Here is a 24,476-nt window from a genome sequence, read left to right as displayed (position 1 = left end):
TTCCCCTTTTTTCCCCTTTTTTCCCCTTTTTCCCCTTTTTCCCCTTTTTTCCCCTTTTTTCCCTTTTTTTCCCTTTTTTTCCCTTTTTTCCCCCTTTTTTCCCCTTTTTCCCCTTTTTCCCCCTTTTTTCCCCCTTTTTTTCCCCTTTTTTCCCCTTTTTTCCCCTTTTTTCGGGTTCGTTCCCTGCATCCCCGCTCCCCATCCCACAACCGGATGAGACCCAAGCAACTCAGCGCCGGGATGAGCCGGGACCGGGATTCGAACCCGCAACCTCCAGAAGTCCCCACCCCCCCACTCCCCCAACCCTTCCCCTCATCCAATCCCAGCTCAGCTACTCCACCACAAAGCCCCCCATTGGCTGTTTCCCTCCTTACGTCACCACGTCGCTCGGCTCCCATTGGCCGAGCGCGGCGAGGGCGGGGCGGAGGCCTCCTCAGTGCCACCGCCTCCATCTTGAGGGGCCGCGGCCCTCGACGGGGCTCGGCCGGGGCAGGCCCCGGGGGCACCGGGGGGCCTGGGGGGGGGGTCCCGGTTGGAACGGGGAAGGGGCTGTAAGGAGGAGCCGAGGACCGAGGGAGCAGCATGGCCTGGGCGCTGAAGCTGCCGCTGGCCGATGAGGTGATCGAGTCCGGGCTGGTGCAGGACTTCGACGCGAGCCTGTCGGGGATCGGGCAGGAGCTGGGGGCCGGGGCCTACAGCATGAGGTACCGGACGGGGGGGGGGGGGTCCGGAGCCGGGTTGGGGTCGTGGGGTCCCTGTATGGAGGTTGGGGAAGGGAGAACATAGATGTCTATGACCGGGGGTTGTGGAGGATGGAAACGGGACGGGCCCGGTTGGAGTGACCGGTAACGGGGCAAGGGGACGGGAAGCGCTGCTGGTATGGGACGGGAGAGCAGAGGCCTCCGGAGCCGTCGGGGGGGTGGGGGCTGCGTTAACCGGAGCCATGGGGCAGAGCCTGAGGCAGGGAATAGGGGGGAATAGGGGGGAATAGGAGGGAATAGTGGGGAATAGGGAGGAATAGTGGGGAATAGGGGGGAATAGGGGGGAATAGTGGGGAATAGGGGGGGAATAGCTGGGAATAGTGGGGAATAGGGGGGAATAGTGGGGAATAGGGGGGAATAGCAGAGGGGAATAGGGGGGAATAGGAGGGAATAGTAGGGAATAGCTGGGAATAGGGGGGAATAGCTGGGAATAGTGGGGAATAGAGGGGAATAGGAGGGAACAGCATGGAATAGCAGGGAATAGTGGGGAATAGCAAGGAATAGCAGGGAGCAGCAGGTGCCACCTGCCCTCCCATCTGACCTCTGCTCTGCTGCTGCAGGAAGGGGGATATTGCAATGGGCACCCTAAGGCTTTGAGCCTGTTTATGGCTTTCCCGTGGGGGTGTCCCACTTCCATCCCAGCTCCCTATGGAAGAGCCACGTTGGTGCCTTGGGAGCCGCTGGGTGCTGACCCATGGGGCCGATGTTCCCTGGAATCAGGTTTGGAGGAGAGCAGGGATGGCTCTGGATGGGATGAACAGGCTGAGGGCTTCCATCCACCCCCTTCCTTTGCCATTGCTTTTACCTGGAGATCTTCTCCCATCCCAGAACTTGAGCATAAAATGACTTTGTCCCAAAGTTTGCTCAATTCCAGATTGGAATTTGGGGGGAAATGCATCCCTGGGAGCTGCAGGAGCTGCTCCATAGGGAGCTGCAGGAACTGCTCCATAGGGAGCTACAGGAGCTGCTCCATAGGGAGCTACAGGAGCTGCTCCATAGGGAGCTGCAGGAGCTGCTCCATAGGGAGCTACAGGAGCTGCTCCATAGGGAGCTACAGGAGCTGCTCCATAGGGAGCTGCAGGAGCTGCTCCATAGGGAGCTACAGGAGCTGCTCCATAGGGAGCTGCAGGAACTGCTCCATAGGGAGCTGCAGGAGCTGCTCCATAGGGAGCTGCAGGAACTGCTCCATAGGGAGCTACAGGAACTGCTCCATAGGGAGCTACAGGAGCTGCTCCATTGGGAGCTACAGGAGCTGCTCCATAGGGAGCTGCAGGAGCTGCTCCATAGGGAGCTGCAGGAGCTGCTCCATAGGGAGCTGCAGGAGCTGCTCCATTGGGAGCTGCAGGAGCTGCTCCATTGGGAGCTGCAGGGACTGCTCCATAGGGAGCTACAGGAACTGCTCCATAGGGAGCTACAGGAGCTGCTCCATTGGGAGCTGCAGGAGCTGCTCCATTGGGAGCTGCAGGAGCTGCTCCATAGGGAGCTACAGGAGCTGCTCCATTGGGAGCTGCAGGAGCTGCTCCATTGGGAGCTACAGGAACTGCTCCATAGGGAGCTACAGGAACTGCTCCATAGGGAGCTACAGGAGCTGCTCCATTGGGAGCTGCAGGAGCTGCTCCATAGGGAGCTACAGGAGCTGCTCCATTGGGAGCTACAGGAGCTGCTCCATAGGGAGCTACAGGAGCTGCTCCATTGGGAGCTACAGGAGCTGCTCCATTGGGAGCTACAGGAGCTGCTCCATTGGGAGCTGCAGGAGCTGCTCCATTGGGAGCTGCAGGAGCTGCTTCATAGGGAGCTGCAGGAGCTGCTCCATAGGGAGCTGCAGGAGCTGCTCCATAGGGAGCTACAGGAGCTGCTCCATAGGGAGCTGCAGGAGCTGCTCCATTGGGAGCTGCAGGAGCTGCTCCATTGGGAGCTACAGGAGCTGCTCCATTGGGAGCTACAGGAGCTGCTCCATTGGGAGCTACAGGAACTGCTCCATAGGGAGCTACAGGAGCTGCTCCATTGGGAGCTACAGGAGCTGCTCCATTGGGAGCTGCAGGAGCTGCTCCATAGGGAGCAGGCAGGAGCTGCTCCATAGGGAGCTGCAGGAGCTGCTCCATTGGGAGCTACAGGAGCTGCTCCATTGGGAGCTACAGGAGCTGCTCCATAGGGAGCAGGGCAGGAGCACATGTGGCTGCCTGTTGCTGTAGCCATGTGGGGTGTCAGGGGATGGGGGGTCCCCCCAAACACTGCTGCTGAGCCTGGGGGTGATAGCAGGAGGCAAGAGACCCAAGTGCTTTCCTTGGTTGTTCTATAGGACCCCAAAAGGGGTTTGGGTTGAAGGGACCCTAAAGCTTCAATCCAGCTTCAGGGATCCCTTCCACTGGAGGAGGATGCTCCAATCCCTGTATCCTTGAGCACTGCCAGGGATGGGGCAGTGTTTGAGGCCAGGTTGGACCCCTTCATCCCATTCCATGGCTCCATGCAGCCCAGTTCCCTGCAGGAAGCTCATCCTCTGGGATGTCCCATGTGGACCTGTGCCTGGATGCCAAGAGGTGAACCTCAGCACAGCTCCATATGGAATGGCTGCAGAGCTGGGATTTGGATGGGGAAGGGCTCTCCTGGCTCTGGGGAGCAGCCATAGGTGTTGCTTGCCTGGGTGGGTGTTTGGTGCCTTGAGGGTTAATGCCCTGTTAGGATGGGAGCTGGTTTGGGGCCAGAGGAATCCAGTTTTCCTTTGGGAAAGGTATTTAATGTTCAACTGCAGGGAACAAGGGAGCTGGTTTAACCCCTTTGTGCCCTACAGCAGCATGGAACAGGAGTGGGGTCCCGGCTCTTCCTCAGGGATCAGTCAGCTCTGGCCCCATAGCACAGTTCACCCGGCACTGGGATGTGCTGGTTTATGTGCTGGAGCCATTGGTGTGGCTGAGGGTCAGGTTTGGAAGCAGTTCCTATTAAATACATGTCCATAGGCTCCAGAGCATCACTGATGGGTTTAAATGAACGTTGCATCCAGCTCCTGCCATAGCACCCAGTTCCTTCCATAGCACCCAGCTCCTTCCACAGCACCCAGCTCCTGCCATAGCACCCAGCTCCTTCCATAGCACCCAGCTCCTGGATATCACCCAGCTCCTGCCATAGCACCCAGTTCCTTCCACAGCACCCAGCTCCTTCCACAGCACCCAGCTCCTTCCACAGCACCCATCTCCTTCCATAGCACCCAGCTCCTGCCATAGCACCCAGTTCCTTCCATAGCCCCCAGTTCCTTCCATAGCACCCAGCTCCTGCCATAGCACCCAGCTCCTTCCATAGCACCCAGTTCCTTCCATAGCACCCAGCTCCTGCCATAGCACCCAGTTCCTTCCATAGCACCCAGTTCCTGCCATAGCACCCAGCTCCTTCCACAGCACCCATCTCCTGATGGAAGCATTCCCAACCTCCCTGGGCAACCCATCCCAGTGCCTCAGCACCCTCACAGTCAAGAACTTCCTCCTTAGATCCAGTCTAAACCTCCCCTGTTCCAGTTTGAACCCATTACCCCTTGTCCTGTCACTGCAGTCCCTAATGAAGAGTCCATCCCCAGCATCCCTATAGCCTATAGTTCTCAGCCTGGCTCCATACAGGAGCTGCTCCAGCCCCTGATGGATCTATCCCAACATCTCCATGTCTGTTTCCCATCTCTTTACAGTGACGTCCTTGCCCTGCCCATCTTCAAGCAGGAAGAATCCAGTTTGCCTCCTGAGAATGAGAACAAAATCCTGCCTTTCCAGTACGTGCTGTGTGCGGCCACATCACCTGCAGTGAAGCTGCACGATGAGACCCTCACCTACCTGAACCAAGGTGAATGGAGCCCCTGAGCCTCCAGGACACAGCCTGGGAAGTGAAACTCTGCCTTGGGACTTTCCTTTCGGGGATGGGAAGTGCTGGGATAGCGACTGGAATCATGGAATCACACAATGGGTTGGGTGGGAAGGGATCTTAAAGCTCCTCCAGCTCCAATCCAGCTCCAGGGACCCCTTCCCATGGAGTAGGATGCTCCAAGCCCCTGTGTCCAACCTGGCCTTGATGGGATGGGGCAGCCCCAGCTCCTCTGGGCACCCTATGCCAGCCTCAGCATCCTCATAGGGAACAGCTTGTGCCTAAGAGCTCATCTCAAGCAGGTTCAAGCCATTCCCATTGTCCCATCCCTGCATCCCTTGTAATGTAATGGAATAGTCAGCCCCATGGAGCAGTAAATCCCACATTGCTCCTGTTTGGAATGCCACATCCTTCCCCTTGCTGCCTGTGCTCTCCCTACAGCAGTGGTGTCAATGCTCTGTAGGATTAACCTGATGGAGATATACAGGGTGTAGGGGTTCACTGATGCATCCATGTGGGGTTCCAGCCGAACCCACTGCTCCCAGTTAGAACTGGAAGACCAAAGGCAGGTGAAGCCTGTGTAACAGATCTCTTCCCTGTTGATGCTGGGTTAATGGAGGTGATTCTGCTGCAGGAAGGGTCAGGGTTACCTCTTCCTGGACACCTCCATCCCCAGCTAACCCTTTGTCTCCTTCCCTCCAGGGCAATCCTACGAGATCCGGATGCTGGACAACAGGAAGATCGGGGAGCTACCAGAGATCAATGGGAAGCTGGTGAAGGTGAGTGGAGAGCCTGAGGATGGATCCATCCCATGCATGAGGGATCAGCTGCAGGCACTGAATGCTTGTCCCCTCCAGAGCATATTCCGGGTGGTGTTCCATGACCGGCGGCTCCAGTACACGGAGCACCAGCAACTGGAGGGCTGGCGCTGGAACCGGCCTGGGGACAGGATACTGGATATCGGTGAGTCCCCAGTGCAGGGGGGCAGGAGGTGCTGGGCTCCTGCTCCATTGGGGTTAAGGGATAAGGTCTGTGCTTTGGGGGATGCGGTTGCTTCTCCCCTGTGTTCCCTGGGAAGCTCTTCCTCCTGCTACAAAAGGCAGCTGGTTCTCTGTATGTGCCCCTACAGATATCCCAATGTCTGTGGGCATCATTGACCCCAGAGCAAACCCAACTCAGCTCAATACCGTGGAGTTCCTATGGGATCCTTCAAAGAGGACTTCTGTGTTCATCCAGGTGAGAGACAAGTGGAGAAGCTCCTGTTGGTAGGAAAATACAAGTTTTCCAAGGGGGAAGAAGGTGGTTTTGCACATCAGCAGCTGCCTCAACCCCCATTGTGCAGCCTGGGGGCTGAGACTGGTGCAGTCCAGCTCTGCCCCACTGGTGGGGCTTGCTTGGACCAGTAAGAGGTGTGGAAAGAATGTGGCTCCAGCTGTGCTGTGGCATCCCCTTAACCCCTTCCTGCTGGGGGCACTTGGTGTGCCCCATCCCAGTGCTGGATCCCATATGGGAAGGGGAAGCTTGTGGCTCTTCAGACATGGCACATTGCTAACCACAGGCTGCTTTGCCTTCCCCAGGTCCACTGTATCAGCACAGAGTTCACCATGAGGAAGCATGGAGGAGAGAAGGGGGTTCCCTTTCGGGTCCAGATAGACACGTTCAAGGAGAATGAGAATGGGGAGTACACGGAGCACCTGCACTCTGCCAGCTGCCAGATCAAGGTCTTCAAGGTACCTCAGCCCTTGGTGGCCTCTTCCCACTCAGAAACAAACTGGGAGTGGGTCCCAGCTCACACTGCAGCCCAGTGAGCATCGTGGGTGCAGGACCATGACCCAGGCTGCCTGCATTCCTTCTGGTCTTGCCTTGCTGCCCTCTCCCTGGTTCCTCTCTGTCAATGCCATTGAGGCTTCACAACCAGCAAGCCAAGAGCAGTCTACAGAGAGAACGTGGCTGGTGCTGCCTCTGGAACCTCCCACATTTAGTCTTGGGTCTTACCAGCTTGGGTAAGATCCTCCAGGGAGGTTTAGTGTCTGTTTAAACTCCTCCCTTTATCCTTCCCTGCATCTGATGGTCCCTCTGCATCTGATGGTCCCTCTGCATCTGATGGTCCCCCTGCATCTGATGGTCCCTCTGCATCTGATGGTCCCTCTGCATCTGATGGTCCCCCTGCATCTGATGGTCCCTCTGCATCTGATGGTCCCCCTGCCTCTGGTGGTCCCTCTGCATCTGATGGTCCCCCTGCATCTGATGGTCCCCCTGCATCTGATGGTCCCTCTGCATCTGATGGTCCCCCTGCATCTGATGGTCCCTCTGCATCTGATGGTCCCTCTGCATCTGATGGTCCCCCTGCATCTGATGGTCCCTCTGCATCTGATGGTCCCCCTGCATCTGATGATCCCCCTGCATCTGATGATCCCCCTGCATCCGATGGTCCCTCTACGTCTGATGGTCCCTCTACATCTGATGGTCCCTCTGCATCACTGGAGCTGGGGGTGAAGGGATGAGGATGAGCACCCAGAGACTGATGCTGGGAGGCATTGGGTGCTGAGCTCTAGCTCTCCCTACCAGGGATGGGGTTAGGGCTTTGGCTCTGATGACCCTGAAGCAGGAAACCCCAAAGCAGTGATGCTGTAGCTGCAGGGCAGAGGGTAACGTGGTTTGGGCTCTGCCCCTCGAAGCTGGGAGTGTTGTGGTGATCCCAAAGAGCTGCTGGGGCCCTTTCCCTATGCATATTGGTGTCTGGAGCACGGATCCTTCCTACCCACCAGGAGCAGCAGTCCTGAGCATGGAAACATTAGATCTTCATGGAGAAACCAGCCATTAGGCCACCAGAAGCAGCAACACCTCCTCACCCAGAGCACTGTGGTAGCTTGGTCCTAAGGAAAAGGGACTGGGACACTGGGAGACTGGGAGGGGGCATGGGTAGGGACCATGCACAGCCAAGCTTAAGGGGAATTTGGGGTTGTTGCACACGTGGTTCATTCCCTATGCAGAGAACCCCAACCCCTCTTCCTATTCCCTCTGTAAAGCACCAGGTGGGTGAGGATGAGGATGTGTCACCTTTCCTGGTCCTTGCATTCTTGCCCATCTCTTCCCCCATCTCTTCCCCCATCTGCTGCCCTTCACACTGCTGTTCTCACAGGGATTCTCCTTTCCAGCCCAAAGGAGCTGATCGGAAGCAGAAGACAGACAGGGAGAAGATGGAGAAGAGAACCCCTCATGAGAAAGAGAAGTACCAGCCTTCCTATGAAACCACAATCCTCACTGAGGTGGGACCCTCACACAGCCCTTGTAACCAGACCTGGCTCCTTTTGCCTGCAGGTGGCAGGGAATTGGCTCTTCTGCTTCCCAGGTTGGGAATAGCTGCAGGACAAAGCAGGATCAGCTCTGTAGGCAGAGGGCTCCTGTGCCTGGCAGCAGGATGAGGTGTCCCCACTCAATAGCTCATAAGAGATGGTTACTGGGGGATGGAGCCCTCATCCTGCCCCACATTGATCAGGGAATGCTTCTCAGTGCCTGATTCAGGCTCAATCCACCACTGATTTGATGCTGGTGAGCACTGAGTGTGCAACCAGAGGCTTAGATCTCAGCTCCCTCTCTGCTTGACTTGTGTGACTTTGGGCCTTTTGAGGCTAAGAATCACTAAACCCCATTGATTTGGGGTCCCAGCTTTGGGACCCTGCAGTTGCATGGCCTGGCTGCTTCTGGTCCCCTTTGATTGTGTGGGTTAGGAGGTAGCTGCTCACCTGTGCTGAGCAGAGCAGATGTGGGAGCTCATTCAGAGCAATCCTATGACCATTCTGGGTTCTCCTTTGTAGTGTTCCCCATGGCCAGAGATCACCTATGTCAATAACTCCCCATCCCCTGGCTTCAACAGTTCCCACAGCAGCTTCTCCATTGGCGAAGGGTGAGTTTGAAGGGCCTGGCTTGCATGAGAGCTCATGGGATCATGCAATGGGATGGGTGGGAAGGGACCCTAAAGCTCCTCCAGCTCCAATCCAGCCCCAGGGACCCCTTCCCCTGGAGCAGCTGCTCCAATCCCTGTGTCCCAGTGCTCGTTATGGGATGGTTTATGGGTTATGGGATGTGCAGGGGGGTGGTTGCTGCTGGCTGGGATCCTGCACAAGAAGGGGGAGAGCAGCTCTAAGCTCATGTTCTGCTCTGTCTGCCTCTTCCCAACCAGCAATGGCTCTCCAAACCATCAGCCCGAGCCCCCTCCTCCCATCGCAGATGTAAGTCCCACCTCAGAGCTTGTAAGGATGGTGCTCAGGTCAGACTATGGGATGTGGGCTGCAGCAGGGGTGGGTTTGGGGTGGCTGCAGGTTGCTGGGGAGGAGTCTGCTCTGCTTGAGCATCTCTGGGAGCTCCAACTCCTTCTTTGCCTCCTCATCACAAGCAGAGGTGATGGAGTGAGAAGTGGCCAGTGCAGTGCTGGGGGCAGTGTTCTGGAGCTGGGTTGGTTTGGAAGGGATCTGAAAGCTCCTCCAGCTCCAATGCAGCTCCAGGGACCCCTTCCCATGGAGCAGGATGCTCCAATCCCTGTGTCCAACCTGGCCTTGATGGGATGGGGCAGCCCCAGCTCCTCTGGGCACCCTGTGCCAGCCTCAGCACCCTCATAGGGAAGAGCTTGTGCCTAAGAGCTCATCTCAGGCAGGTTCAAGCCATTCCCATTGTCCCATCCCTGCATCCCTCATCCCAAGCCCCTCTCCTTCCTTCCTGCCTTGCTCCTCACTGTGCTTTCCCCTTTGCTTCCTTCCTTTCCCTCTGAAGCCCTTTTAGATCCCAACCTGTGCATCCTTCACTGCATGTGCTCTGAGGGCTCAGCAGCCCTCGAGCTGCAGCCATGAACCCTGGGGGGGCTGCTTCCCCAATGGACACACTCCCACATCCCCCATGAATCCATGACCCCCATATCCCCCCATTGCAGAACCTGCTGCCCACCAGCACCCCACAGGAGGCCCAGCAATGGCTGCACCGGAATCGCTTCTCCACCTTCTCAAGGCTCTTCAGGAACTTCTCCGGTAGGATCCATGTCCCTTCCCATGCCTGTCCCTTATCTGAGCCCACATCCCATCCTCCTCCTGCTCCTGGGGTATCCTCATGCAGACAGACAGGTTCCTTCCCACCTCCTTGTTTAGTGCAGCCCAAGCAATGGGGCTCCCTGTTCCTCATCTCTCCCCTCGCCCTCCACTGCCCAGTACCAGGGACTGGGTTAGGGTTAGGGTTAGGGGTGGTTTCTCCTCCACAGCAAGCTGAGTCTGGGGGGAGCACTGAAGAGATGCTTCCCATCTGTTTCCTTCTCCCCCCAGGCTGGGAATGATCCCATAGGAAATGGGATTGAACCAAAACCCTCCAGCAAAACCAGCCTAGAAAGGGGGGAGCAAGGGGAGGTTGTTCCCAAAAGGCAGAGGCAGTTTGGGAATGGGCTCTGTGAGCAGGAGGAGCCCAGAGCCCCCATCCCACCCCATGGGCTGACCCCTGAGCTCTCCCCTCCTGGTGTCCCATTGTAGGTGCAGATCTGCTGAAGCTCACCAGGGAGGATGTGATCCAGATCTGTGGCCCTGCTGATGGCATCAGGCTCTTCAATGCGCTGAAGGGCCGGTATGTGGGATTCCCATCCCAAATGGGACCATTCCTTTGCACCTGAGTTGAACTGGTCTGAACTGGAGCATTGGGAAGGGGCTGCTGCAGCCCAGGGGAGGCATAGGATTGGATTCAGGGGAGGCATCGCACAGGTCTCGGATATGGGGCAGTGTTTATGGGGGTCAGTGGTCTGCCTCTGACTGCAGCCATGGGGAGCTGTGGTCACAGTGTTGGGGTGAAGGGCACAAAGGACACGAGGTGCTGGATGGAAGGAGAAGGAGCAGAGCTTGATCTGAGCTGGGGCTGCCCAGGCCTCAGGGGTGAACCATCCAGTTCAGCTGCTTGGTACCAGATGGCAACATGTCCTTTCCCATTGCAGAATCCAGCCTGGTTTGGGTTGCAGGGATCTGAAAGCTCCTCCAGCCCCAATGCATCCCTATGGATCCCTTCCCATGGAGCAGGATGCTCCAATCCCTGTGTCCTTGAGCACTGCCAGGGATGGGGCAGCCACAGCTTCTCCATTCCACATCCCAACACCCTCATGGGGAAGAGCTTCCCCATATCCCATTGAACTCTTCCCTCTTCCCAAACTCCTCATCCCATCCCTGCATCCCTCATCCCAAGCCCCTCTCCAGGTTCCTGCAGCCCCTTTAGGCACTGGAGCTGCTCTCAGCTCTCCCCTTGTCCAGGCTGCCCCATCCCAGCTCTCCCAGCCTGGCTCCTATGGGATCTGCTCCAGCCCTCACACCATCCCCATGGCCTCCTCTGGACCCTCTCCATCAGCTCCAGGTCCCTCTGGTGCTGCTGCCCCATAGCTGGATCAGGGCTGCAGGGGGGGGTCTCCTATCCCTGCCCTCTTCTCATGCTCTGGGGGTGCAGGACCCTTTGCATCATCACCATGGTGGGGATGACCATGAGAGGTTTGCTTTGGGATGAGGTTGTTCCCTCTGAGGATACTGGGCAGGGAGAGCACTGGCAGAGGGTCATATATGGGGTTCAGTCCCTGCTCTGTCCACAGGATGGTGCGGCCCAGACTGACCATCTACGTGTGCCAGGAGTCCCAGCAGCTCAGGGACCTGCAGCAGAAGCATGAGGATGGGGACACAGTGACCAGCACGTTCTTTGGTAAGGGTTAGGGTTAGGGTGCTTCAGTGCTTGGGCTGCTGCAGCAGGGCCCAAGGGGGGGCATAATGCAGCAAACACCATGGGGCTGCTTCCAGCCCTGCTCATGGGTGCTCAGCACCCATTGCCTGTGATCTCCCCATCCCCACACCACTGCCTATGGGTTTGGGCTGGCCTAAGGCCCCTCTTTGTGCTGCTATTGCTCATAGAGCCTGCACAGCAGCTCCAGGAGGGTCTGAGGCTCCTGTCTCCTGTTGGCTGCTGCCATTCCCTTTGCCTGCAGCCTGTGCAGGGGGTCACAAACCAAGGGATAAGGGTGCCAGAAGATAAGGATTAATCCTGCCCATCTGACCTCTCCCATCACATGTGGGCTGCAGACCCTGCCTGTTGCCTGCTGAGCTGACATGCTCCTATGGGAATCCAGCATTCCCAGACAACAGGGAATGACCTACATTTGTGGAGCAGTTATCACCTCCATCACTGGAGTGAATGCAGAAGCAAAGCAGATCCTGCTTTCCTTGCCATGCTCCCAGATGGATCCTGTCCCTTCCCCCAGGTGCTGGGGCAGGATGGGAGCACCCCAAGGAACACTACAAAACACTCCTTGGTTGACACCAGAAGCTTTTAGGGCAAAGCCTGCACCAGTAAAGAGCCCTGCAAGGCACTGGTGCCAGGTCACTGTGGAGCTGCTGTAGCTCAGGGCACCCTGCAGCATGAACAGGCACTGGAGATGCTGCATCTTGGGCTGGGGATGATGCTGCTGTGGCTGTAGCTGTGGTATGGACACCAAAGCCTTGCTCTCCTCCTGCAGTGTACCATGCTATCTACCTGGAGGAGCTGACTGCCCTGGAGCTCACCGAGAAGCTGGCCCAGCTCTTCAGCATCTCCTCCCAGCAGATCAGCCAGATCTACAAGCAGGGCCCTACTGGGATCCATGTGCTCATCAGTGATGAGGTGAGAGCCTCAGGTGCTCCCCATGGGTTGCTTCAGCTCTGAGCTCCTTGGGGGAGGCTGTGGGGATGGGATCCCAAGGGCAGGACTTGAGGATGGGTCCAGCTCAGGTTCCAAGGAGTCCACAGTTTAAGGCACTGCCTTAAACCCATGGGGTTCATCAGTGTGAGCTCACCCAGCTCTGTTCTCAAACCAGGGAGGGGAACAGCTCAGGTTGGGCTCAGCTTTAAGACCTGAGGGTTTCTCTCCTTGCTCCCCGGTTGGGACCTTCAGTGCTGGAGATGGGAGCAGTTATTTATGGCTGGTGCCTTTGCACTGAGCTCCTGCCCAAGCACCTTCCAGCCCTGTACCCTATATGCCCATGGCTGAACATGAAGCCCTGGCTTGGCCCTGAGGCACCTGTGCTGTGTTCAAACACAGCCTTAGGCTAAGCTGCCTCTTATCTTCCTTATCTCCTTATCTCAATGGAGGTTTGGATGCTCCTTATCTTCCTTATCTCCTTATCTTCCAGATGATCCAGAACTTCCAGGATGAATCCTGCTTCGTTCTGGACACCATGAAAGGTGAGTGCTCAGCTTCAGCATCTGGGGGAGCTCTCATATGGACCCCCCTAAGCCCAGTGGGTTCTTGGCCTGGCTCATGCCCTTTGCTTCTCTTGCAGCTGAGACCAATGACAGCTACCACATCATCCTGAAATAGGATGGCATGGGATGAGGAACACTCCAGCCCCACAGCACGACCAGAGACCCTTCCCTTCCAGCACAAGGACATGATCTGGGATCTCAGGAGCATCCTCACCTCCTGCTTGCAGAGGACCTCACCCTCCTGCCTCTGATGGTGACATGCAGCAAGGCTGGGAGCTCTCATGCAGCTCTAGGCTGAGCTTTACCACTGGGACCCTGCTGAGGGCTTTGGCTGTGGCAAACGTGCCTGGTCCTATAGGGCACTGGTGATGCTGGTGGACCAGAGGGACCCAGGGCTGGTCCTGACCCATGTGCTGAGCTGGGCAGGGCTCACAGCCTGTGTGCTGTGCTGCTGGGGGGTCTTGGAGGTTTTATTAAGCTTTCATTTAATGCTACACCTTATCTCATAGACAAAGGGGGGGACTTTGGGGTTCTCCTCCCCACCCACCTCAAAGTGACGCTGGCTCCATAGGCACCATCCCTCTTCCCATTCCAGGGGGAGGTCAGGAACTTTTCCATATGGATTTGGGTGTATAAAGCTGGAGCAGAGTGTGGTGGATAAAGAACTTGTACTGGGGTTCTTGGCTCTGCTCCTGCATCCCCCTCTTGAGCACTGGAGCCTGGAGCACATGGAGCAGGCAGCAGGATCCAAGGGGTATGGATGCATCCTGGGCTGGATGCAGGGGGATTCCTGGGAATGGTCACAGCCAAGTGCTGGTGGGGGAGGCACTGACTGGAGATCCCAGCCTCTGTGCCAGGCTTTGGGCTCCTAAACCCTGGCTTTGAGCTATGGGATCCTCAGGATGGAGCCAGGAGAAGCCATTAAATCCATGACCCAATTCCCTGTGTACATTCAGGTCACTTGGGAAGGGGGACACAGGATCATGGAATGGTTTGGGAAGCTCATCCAGTCCCAACCCCTTCCACTGGAGCAGGATGCTCCAAGCCCTGCTGGGATGGAGCATCCAAACCCCCATTGAACCCATCCCAGTATCCCAGCACCCTCATAGGGAAGCACATCCCGATCTCCATCCTGAACCCATCCCAACTTATCCCATTGCTCCCATCCCTGATGCAGGTGTCCCCCCCCCAGCATCCTTCAGCTCCGGGTTCCATCCACACCATTCCCATCCGGATTGCACCCATTCCCATCCCAGTTTTCCCTATGGAACTGCAGGAATCCCATTGGATCCATGGCCCTATGTGGATGTTACTGCATCCATTTAGGATGGGGGGGGGGGGGTACCCAATCCTGCCCCCCCCCCCATCCCGTCCCCCCCCCAGCATCCTTCAGCCATGGGCTCCGGGCTCCATCCACACCATTCCCAGCCGGATTGCACCCATTCCCATCCCAGTTTTCCCTATGGAACTGCAGGAATCCCATTGGATCCATGGCCCTATGTGGATGTTACTGCATCCATTGAGGATGGGGGGGGGGGGGGGGTACCCAATCCTGCCCCCCCCATCCCGTCCCCCCCCCAGCATCCTTCAGCCATGGGCTCCGGGTTCCATCCGCACCATTCCCATCCCAGTTTTCCCTATGGAACTGCAGGAATCCCATTGGATCCATGGCCCTATGTGGATGTTACTGCATCCATTGAGGATGGAGGGGGGGGGGGGGGGTGACCCAATCCAGCCCCCCCCTCCCGTCCCCCCCCACGGTGGGAGTGGTTCCGTCCCCTTCCGCACTACATTTCCCATCGTGCCCCGCGGCACCGGGACTCGCTTTCCCACCGTGCCCCGCGGCGACGGGCGGTGGGGTGGGCGTGGCCTGCGGCACCACGTGACCCCCGGTATATAAAGGGCGGCGCTGCGCCCTCGGCCCCATTGTTGTCGGCGGTCGGCGGCGGGGCGGGCGCGGCCCCTGCGCGCGCCCCCGGGAGCCCCGCCCCCGCCAGGCCCCGCCCCCCCCCCGGACCCGGTGAGTGGGGGGGGGGAGGGGGCCGGTACCGGAGGGGGGGGGACGGGTACGGGGGGGGCAGGTCCTTCCGTGTGCAGCGGAATGCAGAGGGGGGAGGGGGATGGGGGGAGGGGGGGGCCATAGGGAATAAAGGGGGTTCATATGGAATGAGGGGGGGTCTATAGGGAATGAGGGGGGATGCATAGGGAATGAGGGGAGTTCATAGGGAATGGGGGGGGGTCTATAGGGAATGTGGGGGTGTCCATAGGGAATGAGGGGGGGTCAATAGGGAATGGGGGGGGGTCTATAGGGAATATGGGGGGTTCATAGGGAATGTGGGGGGGGTCTATAGGGAATGAGGGGGGGTCAATAGGGAATGAGGGGGGGGGCATAGGGAATGAGGGGGGGTTCATAGGGAATGAGGGGGGTCCATAGGGAATGAGGGGGAGTTCATAGGGAATGAGGGGGGTTCATAGAGAATGGGGGGGAGGCCTATAGGGAATAAGGGGGGGTTCATAGGGAATGAGGGGGGGTCAATAGGGAATGAGGGGGGGTCCATAGGGAATGTGGGGGGGTTCATAGGGAATGAGGGGGGGTTCATAGGGAATGAGGGAGGGTCCATAGGGAATGAGGGAGGGTCCATAGGGAATGAGGGGGGGTCCATAGGGAATGAGGGGGGGTTCATAGGGAATGAGGGGGGTTCATAGAGAATGAGGGAGGGTCCATAGGGAATGTGGGGGGGTTCATAGGGAATGAAGGGGGTCCATAGGGAATGAGGGGGGGTCCATAGGGAATGTGGGGGGGGGGGCATAGGGAATGAGGGGGGTTCGTAGGGAATGAGGGGGGTTCATAGGGAATGAGGGGGGGCCCGTAGGGAATGAGGGGCCTAGAGGGGATGGGGGGAGCTTTGCATCTGGAGGGGCTAGAGGGGCTATAGGGGATGCAGGGGCCCAGCTGCCAAATGGGGGGGGATCCTGACAGCTTGGGGGGTGTTGGGGGGGTGCCTATAGAGGTTTCCCCCCCCCTCTGTGTTCTGGGGGCCTGTAAGGGATGTGGGGCACCTATAGAGGACATGGGGTGCCCTTAAAGCTGCTTTGTCCTCTAGCTGGGGACTATAGAAGGTTTGGGGGGGTCTTTACATGTGGGGGGCACAATGGAGGGTATAGGGGAGCTGGAGGGTTATATGGGTCCCCAAGGAGCCACATAGTGATAGGGTCCATTGGGGTGATAGGAAGGAGATGATGATGAGGATGATGATGATGATGATGATGATGGTGATGGGAAGGGCTGGAGGAGGAGCTGCCATTGTGAGCATCCTGCTCTGATGTCCCCAAAGGCAGGGAGGGGTCGTTGGCTGCCCCCATTGCAGGCACTGGGATGGGAAGGGGGGTACTGGGATGGTGTTGTTGGGCTGTTGTTGGTGGTGGTGTACTTGGGATGAGGGATGCAGGGATGGGACAATGGGAATGGCTTGAACCTGCCCGAGCTGAGCTCTTGGGTACCAGCTCTTCCCTATGAGGATGCTGAGGAGCTGGGGCTGCCCCATCCCATCAATTCCAGGTAGGACACAGGGATTGGAGCATCCTGCTCCATGGGAAGGGGTCCCTGGAGCCGGATTGGAGCTTTAGGATCCCTTCCCACCCATCCCATTGCATGATCCCATGATCAAGGTGTTCTATGGAGCCCCCTTAGGGCTCAATCCTGGTGATGGGCAAAGGGACCCAGTGGGTGTCTTGGGATCACCCTTCCCATAGCACCCACCAGACCCTCATTGGGATTGGAAGCTGCCCCATTGACATCTGCATTGTCCCAATGGCCTCTGTTCCATCAGGCCCATTAACAGGAGCTTGTGCCCTAATTCCATACTGGGATAGACCTGGATTGGTGTCACACAGACTGGGAATGCCGTGTGCCATTTCCCATCTCCTGCCTTGCTTCTGCAGCCATAAAGCTTCCTTTTCCTTTATGTGCTTCCCTATACCTGGATCCTTCCCATGGGATGCTGCTCCCATCCCATCCTGCTGGGAATAACATCCTGGATCCCCTGTATGGACTATGGCTGATGCTGGGAGCTGCTTTGCTGCTTACTGGGAAGCACTGGGAGGGTTTCCTCCTATGGGGCTCTGCAGTGATGCTGCCGTGTCATCCAGCAGCGCTATTCCCACTGCATCACTGCATGGGGGGGGGGGGTCTGTGATGGGAAACCCCCTTTTTGGGTGGGTTTCAGCCCGAAATGAGCCATTTTCCAAGGGGGATATAGGGAATTGCAGCCTGGCTCCTGCCTTTGCTCTTCCTGGGGGATGCTGAGCGCTGCAATGGGATAAAATGGGCTCCTCTGGTTATTCCTTATGGATTTTCCCTGTTTAATCCTGTTTTCCATGATCTGGTCCTTATTTAACTGGGATGGGATCCGGCTGCTGGTGCTTAGCCCATGGGGCTCTCCCTGCATGGATCTGTATCTCCCTGCTCCCATGCAATTCCCATCCGGCTGCTGAGATGATCCCACATCCCCATCCTCACCCCTCTGATACCTCCAATCCGCTTTGCATCCTGCTTTTGATGGGAAGCTCATTGAAACCATTCCAGGGATGTGGATAAAGCAGCTTGAAGAGAGAAGGGAATACAAGGAATTCTGAGCACATCCATGTTCCTTAGGCCTGGAATGTGGTTCATAGGGAGCTCCATGGGATGCTCCCATGCAGGATGCTCACTGAAGGGCTGGAAGTGAAGGAGCTCATGGCTCTGGAATTGCACTGGTGATGGAGGAGGAGCCCAAGAGCACATCCGACAGGGATGGAGCATCATTGGAGGCGATGCCGGAGGCGGAATGAGACATGTCAGAGGGTCCTGGATCCATCAGCATCAGTGCAGGAGCTCAGACCTCATCCGGATGCTCCTGCTCTCCCGGAGGCAGGAATCAAACCTTGGATGAGCCTCAGGCCTTGGGATTTCCCAGTCCCACACTGGGGCTGGACCAGTTGTGGTGCAGGAGGCTCTTGGAGCACCTGGATCCCATCTCTTTCCTGCCCCATCCCTGCTCCCAGAGGCAATTCCAGCTGCAGCTCTTGGCTTCCTCCCCCTTTGAGCCCTCACAGGAGGCAGCCCTGAGGCCACGGTGAGGGTCTCCTCTTCCCTGCTCCATGCTGGGTCCCTGCTGCAGCCTCCCCATTCCCAAAGGCAGGAAGCACCAAATGGGATAACTGGGGCTAATAAGGGAATCTGAGTGCCCATAGGGGCAGCTGCTGCTGTGCTGGGGAGGAAGAGGAGGAGGAAGAGGAGGAGGATGCTCCTGCATTGGAGAAGTGAGATGAGGTCTGATGGATCCATTCCAATGGAGGTGGGATCCATCCTGTTGGATCCATGCGGAGCTGGAGCTGATCCCCATCCCCAGCCTGGTTGATGCTGTGGGTATTGTCCACCCCAGCAGCATTCCTGGTTTTCCTTCTCCTATGGGAGAGGGATATGGGATGATGCTTTGGGATGCAATGCAAGGAACTGCTGCTATCCTTTGGGATCAGCTCCATCCTGACCATGGTATCCCAGGGATGGGGACAGGCAATGCCCTGGGCTCGGTTGCCAGGTCCCATATGGCACCAGAGGGGATGGGAAGCTCTGCAGGGGGATCTGGCCAGGCTGGATCCATGGATGTGCCCATGGGATGAGCTTCAGGAAGGCAAAGAGCTGGGTCCTGTACTTGGGCCATAACAACCCTATGGGATGGTGCAGGATGCACCTGGAATCCTGTGCTCAGCTCTGGGGCCATCAATGCAAGAGAGACCTTGGATGGGGCTGGAGCAGGGAATGGGGCTGGAGCAGGGAATGGGGCACAAGGGATAGGGAAGGGCTGAGGGATCTATGGGGTTCAATGGGGAAGAGAAGGCTCAGGGGGGACCTGATGGAGCCAGGAGGTCTCTGCTCCCAAGGAACAAGGGATGGGACAAGAGGAACCAGCCTCAAGCTGCCCCAGGGCAGGTTTAGATGGAGCTCAGGACCAATTCCTGCCCCATGGGGTGCTCAGCATTGGAACAGGCTGCCCAGGGCAGGGCTGGCATCAGCATCCCTGCAGTGCTCACACACATGGGTTAGGGGAGGCCTTGGCAGGGCTGGGAATGGTTGGAACTGGATCTTGGAGCTGGTTTCCTGCTTGATCCCATGGCTGGGATAGGGACACTCACTCTTCCCACTGGAGCATCATCTCTCCCAAGCTGGAGCCCAGCACTTCCCAGCATCCATGGACAAGCATCAACAAGGGGCAGGGAGACCTGGAGAGGGGCTTGGGATGAGGGATGCAGGGATGGGACAATGGGAATGGCTTGAACCTGCCTGAGATGAGCTCTTGGGTACCAGCTCTTCCCTATGAGGATGCTGAGGAGCTGGGGCTGCCCCATCCCATCAATGCCAGGTTGGACACAGGGATTGGAGCATCCTGCTCCATGGGAAGGGGTCCCTGGAGCTGGATTGGAGCCTTAGGGTCCCTTCCAGCTGCAGACCTGACGCAGGGATGATGGGCTCCCCTTGGGAAACAGCAGGAATGTGATGGGATTAAGGGATGTTATCCAGGGATGAATGTGGGAATCTGCTCCCTGGATCCACATGAACCTTCCCTGCTTATCCCAACCTCCATGATCCCTTCTCCCCTTCCCCACAGAGACCCCCAGGGCAGGGGCAGGGGCTGGCTCAGCCCAGCGGCTCCCATGCGAGCCCAATGGACGCGATCCCGAGCGCCGGCATCAAGAGGAAGTTCGAGGATGCGGATGTGGGATCAGCCGGATCCAACTCGGATGATGAGATCTCCAACAGTGACAGTGCCGACAGCTGTGACAGTGTCAACCCCAGCTGCTCCAGCGCCTTCCGACGTGAGTTCCCAGTACCATACTGGGATCCGGTGCTGCCTCCGTTAGCATCCAACTGGTGCTGAGCAGGGATGGGAGCATCAGGCACACAAGGGTTTGGGGTCTCTCCATCATCAATCCCATTCCCGTTATCCATTCCTGTTATCCATTCCCGTTATCCACTCCCGTTACCCATTCCCGTTATCCCCTCCCGTTATCCACTCCTGTTATCCATTCCTGTTATCCAGGCTCCATCCTACACCTTTCCCACCCCAGGATTCACCCCATTGCAGTGGGGCCATGACCTCATAGCAGCCTTCCAGTATCTGAAAGGGGCTATAGGGATGCTGGGGAGGGACTGTCCATTGGGGACTGCAGTGATAGGACAAGGGGTAATGGGTTGAAACTGGTTTTAACTGGTTTAGACTGGATCTAAGGAGGAAGTTCTTTACTATTAGGGTGCTGAGGCACTGGAATGGGTTACCCAGTGAGGTTGGGAATGCTCCATCCCTGTTCAAGCCCAGCTTGGATTAAGCCTTAGGTGATCTGGTTTAGTGTGAGGTGTCCATACCCATGGAACCAGATGAGCTCCCGCTCCTTCCCAGTCCTAACCTATAATCCTATACTGGCATTGGTGGCACCAGACCCCATCCAGGGACCCCAATGGGGTGTGAGCTCTGGGTTAGTGTGTTTTGGGGTTCCCTTTGCCCCTATAACCCCATTACCTCCCATAGCCACATCCATCCTGAGGCGGCAGAACCCCCCGCGGAGGAAGAACGTGCGCTTCGACCAGGTGACAGTGTACTACTTTGCTCGGCGCCAGGGCTTCACCAGTGTTCCCAGTCAGGGCGGCAGCTCACTGGGCATGGCCCCACGGCACACCTGGGTGCGCAGGTACACCCTGGGGGAGTTCGCACAGGAGCAGGAGGTCAACCACAGGCAGATCCTGAGGGAGCATCTCAAGGAGGAGAAGCTGCAGGCCAAGAAGATGAAGGTAGCAGGGGGGTGTTGGCTCTATGGGTGTCGGCTCTATGGGTGTGTGGGTGTGATCAGCCCTATGGGTGTCAGCTCTATGGGTGTCTGTGTGTGACCACCCCTATGGGTGTGTGTGTGTGATCAGCCCTATGGGTGTCTGTCTATGGGTGTCTGTGTGATCACCCCTATGGGTGCTCACCCCTATGGGTGTCCCTATGGGTGTCTGTGTGTGCTCAGCCCTGTGGGTGTCCCTATGGGTGTCTGTGTGTGCTCACCCCTATGGGTGTCTGTGTGTGCTCATCCCTATGGGTGCTCACCCCTATGGGTGTCTGTGGGTGCTCACCACTATGGGTGCTCAACCCTATGGGTGTCCATGTGTGCTCACCACTATGGGTGTCCCTATGGGTGTGTGTGCTCACCCCTATGGGTGTCTGTGTGCTCACCCCTATGGGTGCTCATCCCTATGGGTGTCTGTGTGTGATCACCCCTATGGGTGTCCGTGTGTGCTCACCCCTATGGGTGGGATGGGGTGCTCACCCAGAGGGATGGGGTCTGGAGCCAGGCTTGGAGGGTGTTTGAGTGCCGGATCCTGCCCCCCAAGTCTTACTCACATTGGGGTCACCTGTGTGGGATCCCAGTCCTCATCCCATGGCTTGTAGGGCACAGCAGAGGGGACCTGGAAAAGGGATTCCCTGTTGGAATCCCCTTTCCCTTCTCTCCCATAAGCTTTGGGCTGATGCTTCCAATGGGATCCGGATGCATTGATCCCATCCCATGCCCTGCAGGGCACAGCAGAGGGGACCTGGTAAAGGGATTCCCTGTTGGAATTCCCTTTCCCTTCTCTCCCATAAGCTTTGGGGTGATGGTTCCAATGGGATCAGGATCTGGATGCATTGATCCCATCCCATATCCTGCAGTGCACAGCAGAGGGGACCTAGAAAAGGGATTCCCTGTTGGAATTCCCTTTCCCTTCACGTTTCCCTGCTCCCTTCTCCCATAAGCTTTGGGCTGATGGTTCCAATGGGATCCGGATGCAGTGACCCCATCCCATGCCCTGCAGGGCACAGCAGAAGGGACCTGGAAAAGGGATTCCCAGCTTGGAATTCCCTTTCCCTTCTCTCCCATGATCATGGGGCTGATGGTTCCAATGGGATAGGGATCAGGATGCGGTGATCCCATCCCATGCCCTGCAGGGCACAGCAGAGGGCACCTGGTAAAGTGATTCCCTATTGGAATTCCCTTTCCCTTCTCTCCCATAAGCTCTGGGGTGATGATTCCAATGGGATCCGGATGCATTGATCCCATCCCATGTCCTGCAGGGCACAGCAGAGGGGACCTGGTAAAGGGATTCCCTGTTGGAATTCCCTTTCCCTTCACGTTTCCCTGCTCCCATGAGCTTGGGGATGGGGGATGGTTCCAATGGGATCGGGATCAGGATGCAGGATCCCATCCCATGCCCTGCAGGGCACAGCAGAGGGGACCTGGTAAAGGGATTCCCACCTTGGAATTCCCTTTTCCTTCACATTTCCCTTCTCCCATGAGCTTTGGGCTGATGGTTCCAATGGGAACGGGATCCGGATGCATTGATCCCATCCCATGCCCTGCTTGGAATCCCCTTTCCCTTCTCCCATAAGCTTTGGGCTGATGATTCCAACGGGATCCGGATCCATTGACCCCATCCCATATCCTCCAGCTCACCAAGTGATTCCCTGTTGGAATTCCCTTTCCCTTCTCCCATAAGCTTTGGGGCTGATGGTTCCAATGGGATCCGGATCCATTGACCCCATCCCATATCCTCCAGCTCACCAAGAACGGGACAGTGGAGTCAGAGGAAGCCGAAGGTCTGACCCTCGAGGACGTCTCCGACGACGACATCGACGTGTCCAACATGGAGCTGGACGATTACTTCTTCCTGCAGCCGCTACCCACCAAGCGGCGCCGCGCTCTGCTGCGCGCAGCGGGTGTGCAGCGCATTGACGCCGAGGAGAAGCAGGAGCTGCGCGCCATCCGCCTGTCGCGGGAGGACTGCGGCTGTGACTGCCGCCTGTACTGCGAGCCGGAGCTGTGCGCCTGTAGCCAGGCGGGGATCAAGTGTCAGGTGAGAGGTGGGGATGGGGGAGAGGGGGAGTGATTCCATAGGGATGTGGGAAGTGCTTCCATAGGGATGTGGGGCTTTGGGAAGTGCTTCCATAGGGACTTTGGGAAGTGCTTCCATAAGGATAGTGGGGCTTTGGGAAGTGCTTCCATAGGGACTTTGGGAAGTGCTTCCATAGGGATGGTTTGGGAAGTGCTTCCATAAGGATGGTGGGGCTTTGGGAAGTGCTTCCATAGGGATAATGGGGCTTTGGGAAGTGCTTCCATAGGGACTTTGGGAAGTGCTTCCATAGGGATGGTTTGGGAAGTGCTTCCATAAGGATGGTGGGGCTTTGGGAAGTGCTTCCATAGGGATAATGGGGCTTTGGGAAGTGCTTCCATAGGGACTTTGGGAAGTGCTTCCATAGGGATGGTGAGAGATGGGGAAGTGCTTCCATAAGGATAGTGGGGCTTTGGGAAGTGCTTCCATAGGGGCTTTGGGAAGTGCTTCCATAAGGATAGTGGGGCTTTGGGAAGTGCTTCCATAGGGGCTTTGGGAAGTGCTTCCATAGGGACTTTGGGAAGAGCTTCCATAGGGATGGTGGGCATGGAATGGGTTGAATGTGGTTGTGCCATCACTGTGTTGGACACAGCTGCTCCAGTGTAATGGGTCCATGCCCATGGTATAGGTTGGAACTGGGAGAGCTTTAAGGTCCCTCCCAGTCCACCCCATCCCATGCTGGTGCTGGAGCTTCCACGTCTCCATCACCCCCCAGGTGGACCGAATGTCCTTCCCATGCGGCTGCTCCCGGGATGGCTGCGGGAACATGGCCGGACGCATCGAGTTCAACCCCATCCGCGTGCGGACTCACTACCTCCACACCATCATGAAGCTGGAGCTGGAGAACAAGCGCCAGGGGGGGAGGCCTCCGGCGCCGGAGGAGGCTCCATCCGGCACCACGTGGCAACCCGGAGAGACCCAGGACTTCCAGGAGTTCATGGCAGAGAATGAATCGGCTGTAATGCACCTGCAGACAGCTGAGGAGCTGGAGAGGCTGAAGGCTGAGGAAGACTCCAGCACCGGCTCCGGCGCCGACGCTTTGGGTGTGTGCATCGTGGAGGAGCCTCTGGCTGTGCCCCAGGGGCTGTGTCCGGCTCTGCCTGCTCCCATCCTCATCCAGACCCAGTTACCTCCCGGCTCGTCCGTCCTGTGCTTCGCCCAGGGCTCAGAGCCGGCGCCGGAGCAGCCCTACTTGAACCATGGCTCTGTGCTCTATGTGGAGGCGAGGCCGGGAGGCAGGAGCGAGGCTGCCCCCCCCGAGCCTCCAGCACCATCCTGCCTGGCCCACAAGGAGCTCAGCACCCAAAGCGGGTGCCTTATGGCCGGCAAGGGGGACGCAACCAAACCCCCTCCGTGTCCCCCCCCCGCGGCTCCGGCATCCCCGGTGCCAATGGAGCCGCCGGTGTGAGCGAGGCCCCCCCCTCGGTGCTCCGTTATTTATTGACAATAAGAGTTTATGGACCAGCTGCCGTCACTGGTGGTTATTTATGGGGGGGGGATTGGCCCATGGATCCGACCCCATCCCATTGCCTTGGCTGCTGGGCTTGGAGCCTCCCTCTTCCCAGCTCCATCACATCCTATTCCAGCCCTGCCTGGGGGGGGTTAACTTGAACCCCCCCATTTCCCCTTTGGTTCTATCCCTTTAATGGATGCTCCCCATTCCCTGGAGCTGGGATCAGGATGGCCGGGAAGGAG

The 24,476-nt window shown here is 57.6% G+C and overlaps 2 protein-coding genes across 2 annotated transcripts; both read left to right on the top strand.

Annotated features, from left to right (window-relative positions):
- Positions 1-536: 536 nt before the first annotated feature.
- TFCP2 (transcription factor CP2) lies at positions 537-13,517 on the top strand. The gene is made up of 15 exons (XM_034071607.1): positions 537-704; positions 4,432-4,583; positions 5,304-5,380; positions 5,459-5,564; positions 5,731-5,837; positions 6,179-6,331; positions 7,760-7,870; positions 8,420-8,508; positions 8,785-8,833; positions 9,529-9,622; positions 10,112-10,202; positions 11,203-11,309; positions 12,118-12,260; positions 12,769-12,820; positions 12,919-13,517. The coding sequence occupies exons 1-15, from the start codon at positions 583-585 to the stop codon at positions 12,954-12,956; spliced, it is 1,491 nt and encodes a 496-aa protein (XP_033927498.1). The 5' UTR covers positions 537-582; the 3' UTR covers positions 12,957-13,517.
- A 5,759-nt stretch (positions 13,518-19,276) lies between these two features.
- On the top strand, positions 19,277-24,247 carry CSRNP2 (cysteine and serine rich nuclear protein 2). The gene is made up of 4 exons (XM_034071478.1): positions 19,277-19,696; positions 20,407-20,666; positions 22,449-22,745; positions 23,497-24,247. Exons 1-4 carry the CDS (start codon positions 19,546-19,548, stop codon positions 24,187-24,189), a joined length of 1,401 nt encoding a protein of 466 aa, XP_033927369.1. The 5' UTR covers positions 19,277-19,545; the 3' UTR covers positions 24,190-24,247.
- The last annotated feature ends 229 nt before the right edge of the window (positions 24,248-24,476 follow it).

The sequence above is a fragment of the Melopsittacus undulatus genome, chromosome 21, assembly GCF_012275295.1.
Source record: "Melopsittacus undulatus isolate bMelUnd1 chromosome 21, bMelUnd1.mat.Z, whole genome shotgun sequence".
NCBI lineage: Eukaryota > Metazoa > Chordata > Aves > Psittaciformes > Psittaculidae > Melopsittacus > Melopsittacus undulatus.
Note: the sequence above shows the minus strand (reverse complement) of the source record. Positions and strands in the feature narration are given on the sequence as shown.

Excerpts from the sequence above, each read along its gene's own strand:
- TFCP2 (XM_034071607.1), top strand. The coding sequence starts at position 583 with ATGGCCTGGGCGCTGAAGCTGCCGCTGGCCGATGAGGTGATCGAGTCC. Across the intron at positions 5,381-5,458 it reads TCAATGGGAAGCTGGTGAAG|AGCATATTCCGGGTGGTGTT; the intron begins GTGAGTGGAGAG and ends TGTCCCCTCCAG. Across the intron at positions 8,834-9,528 it reads CCCCTCCTCCCATCGCAGAT|AACCTGCTGCCCACCAGCAC; the intron begins GTAAGTCCCACC and ends CCCCCATTGCAG.
- CSRNP2 (XM_034071478.1), top strand. The coding sequence starts at position 19,546 with ATGGACGCGATCCCGAGCGCCGGCATCAAGAGGAAGTTCGAGGATGCG. Across the intron at positions 20,667-22,448 it reads TGCAGGCCAAGAAGATGAAG|CTCACCAAGAACGGGACAGT; the intron begins GTAGCAGGGGGG and ends CATATCCTCCAG. Across the intron at positions 22,746-23,496 it reads AGGCGGGGATCAAGTGTCAG|GTGGACCGAATGTCCTTCCC; the intron begins GTGAGAGGTGGG and ends ATCACCCCCCAG.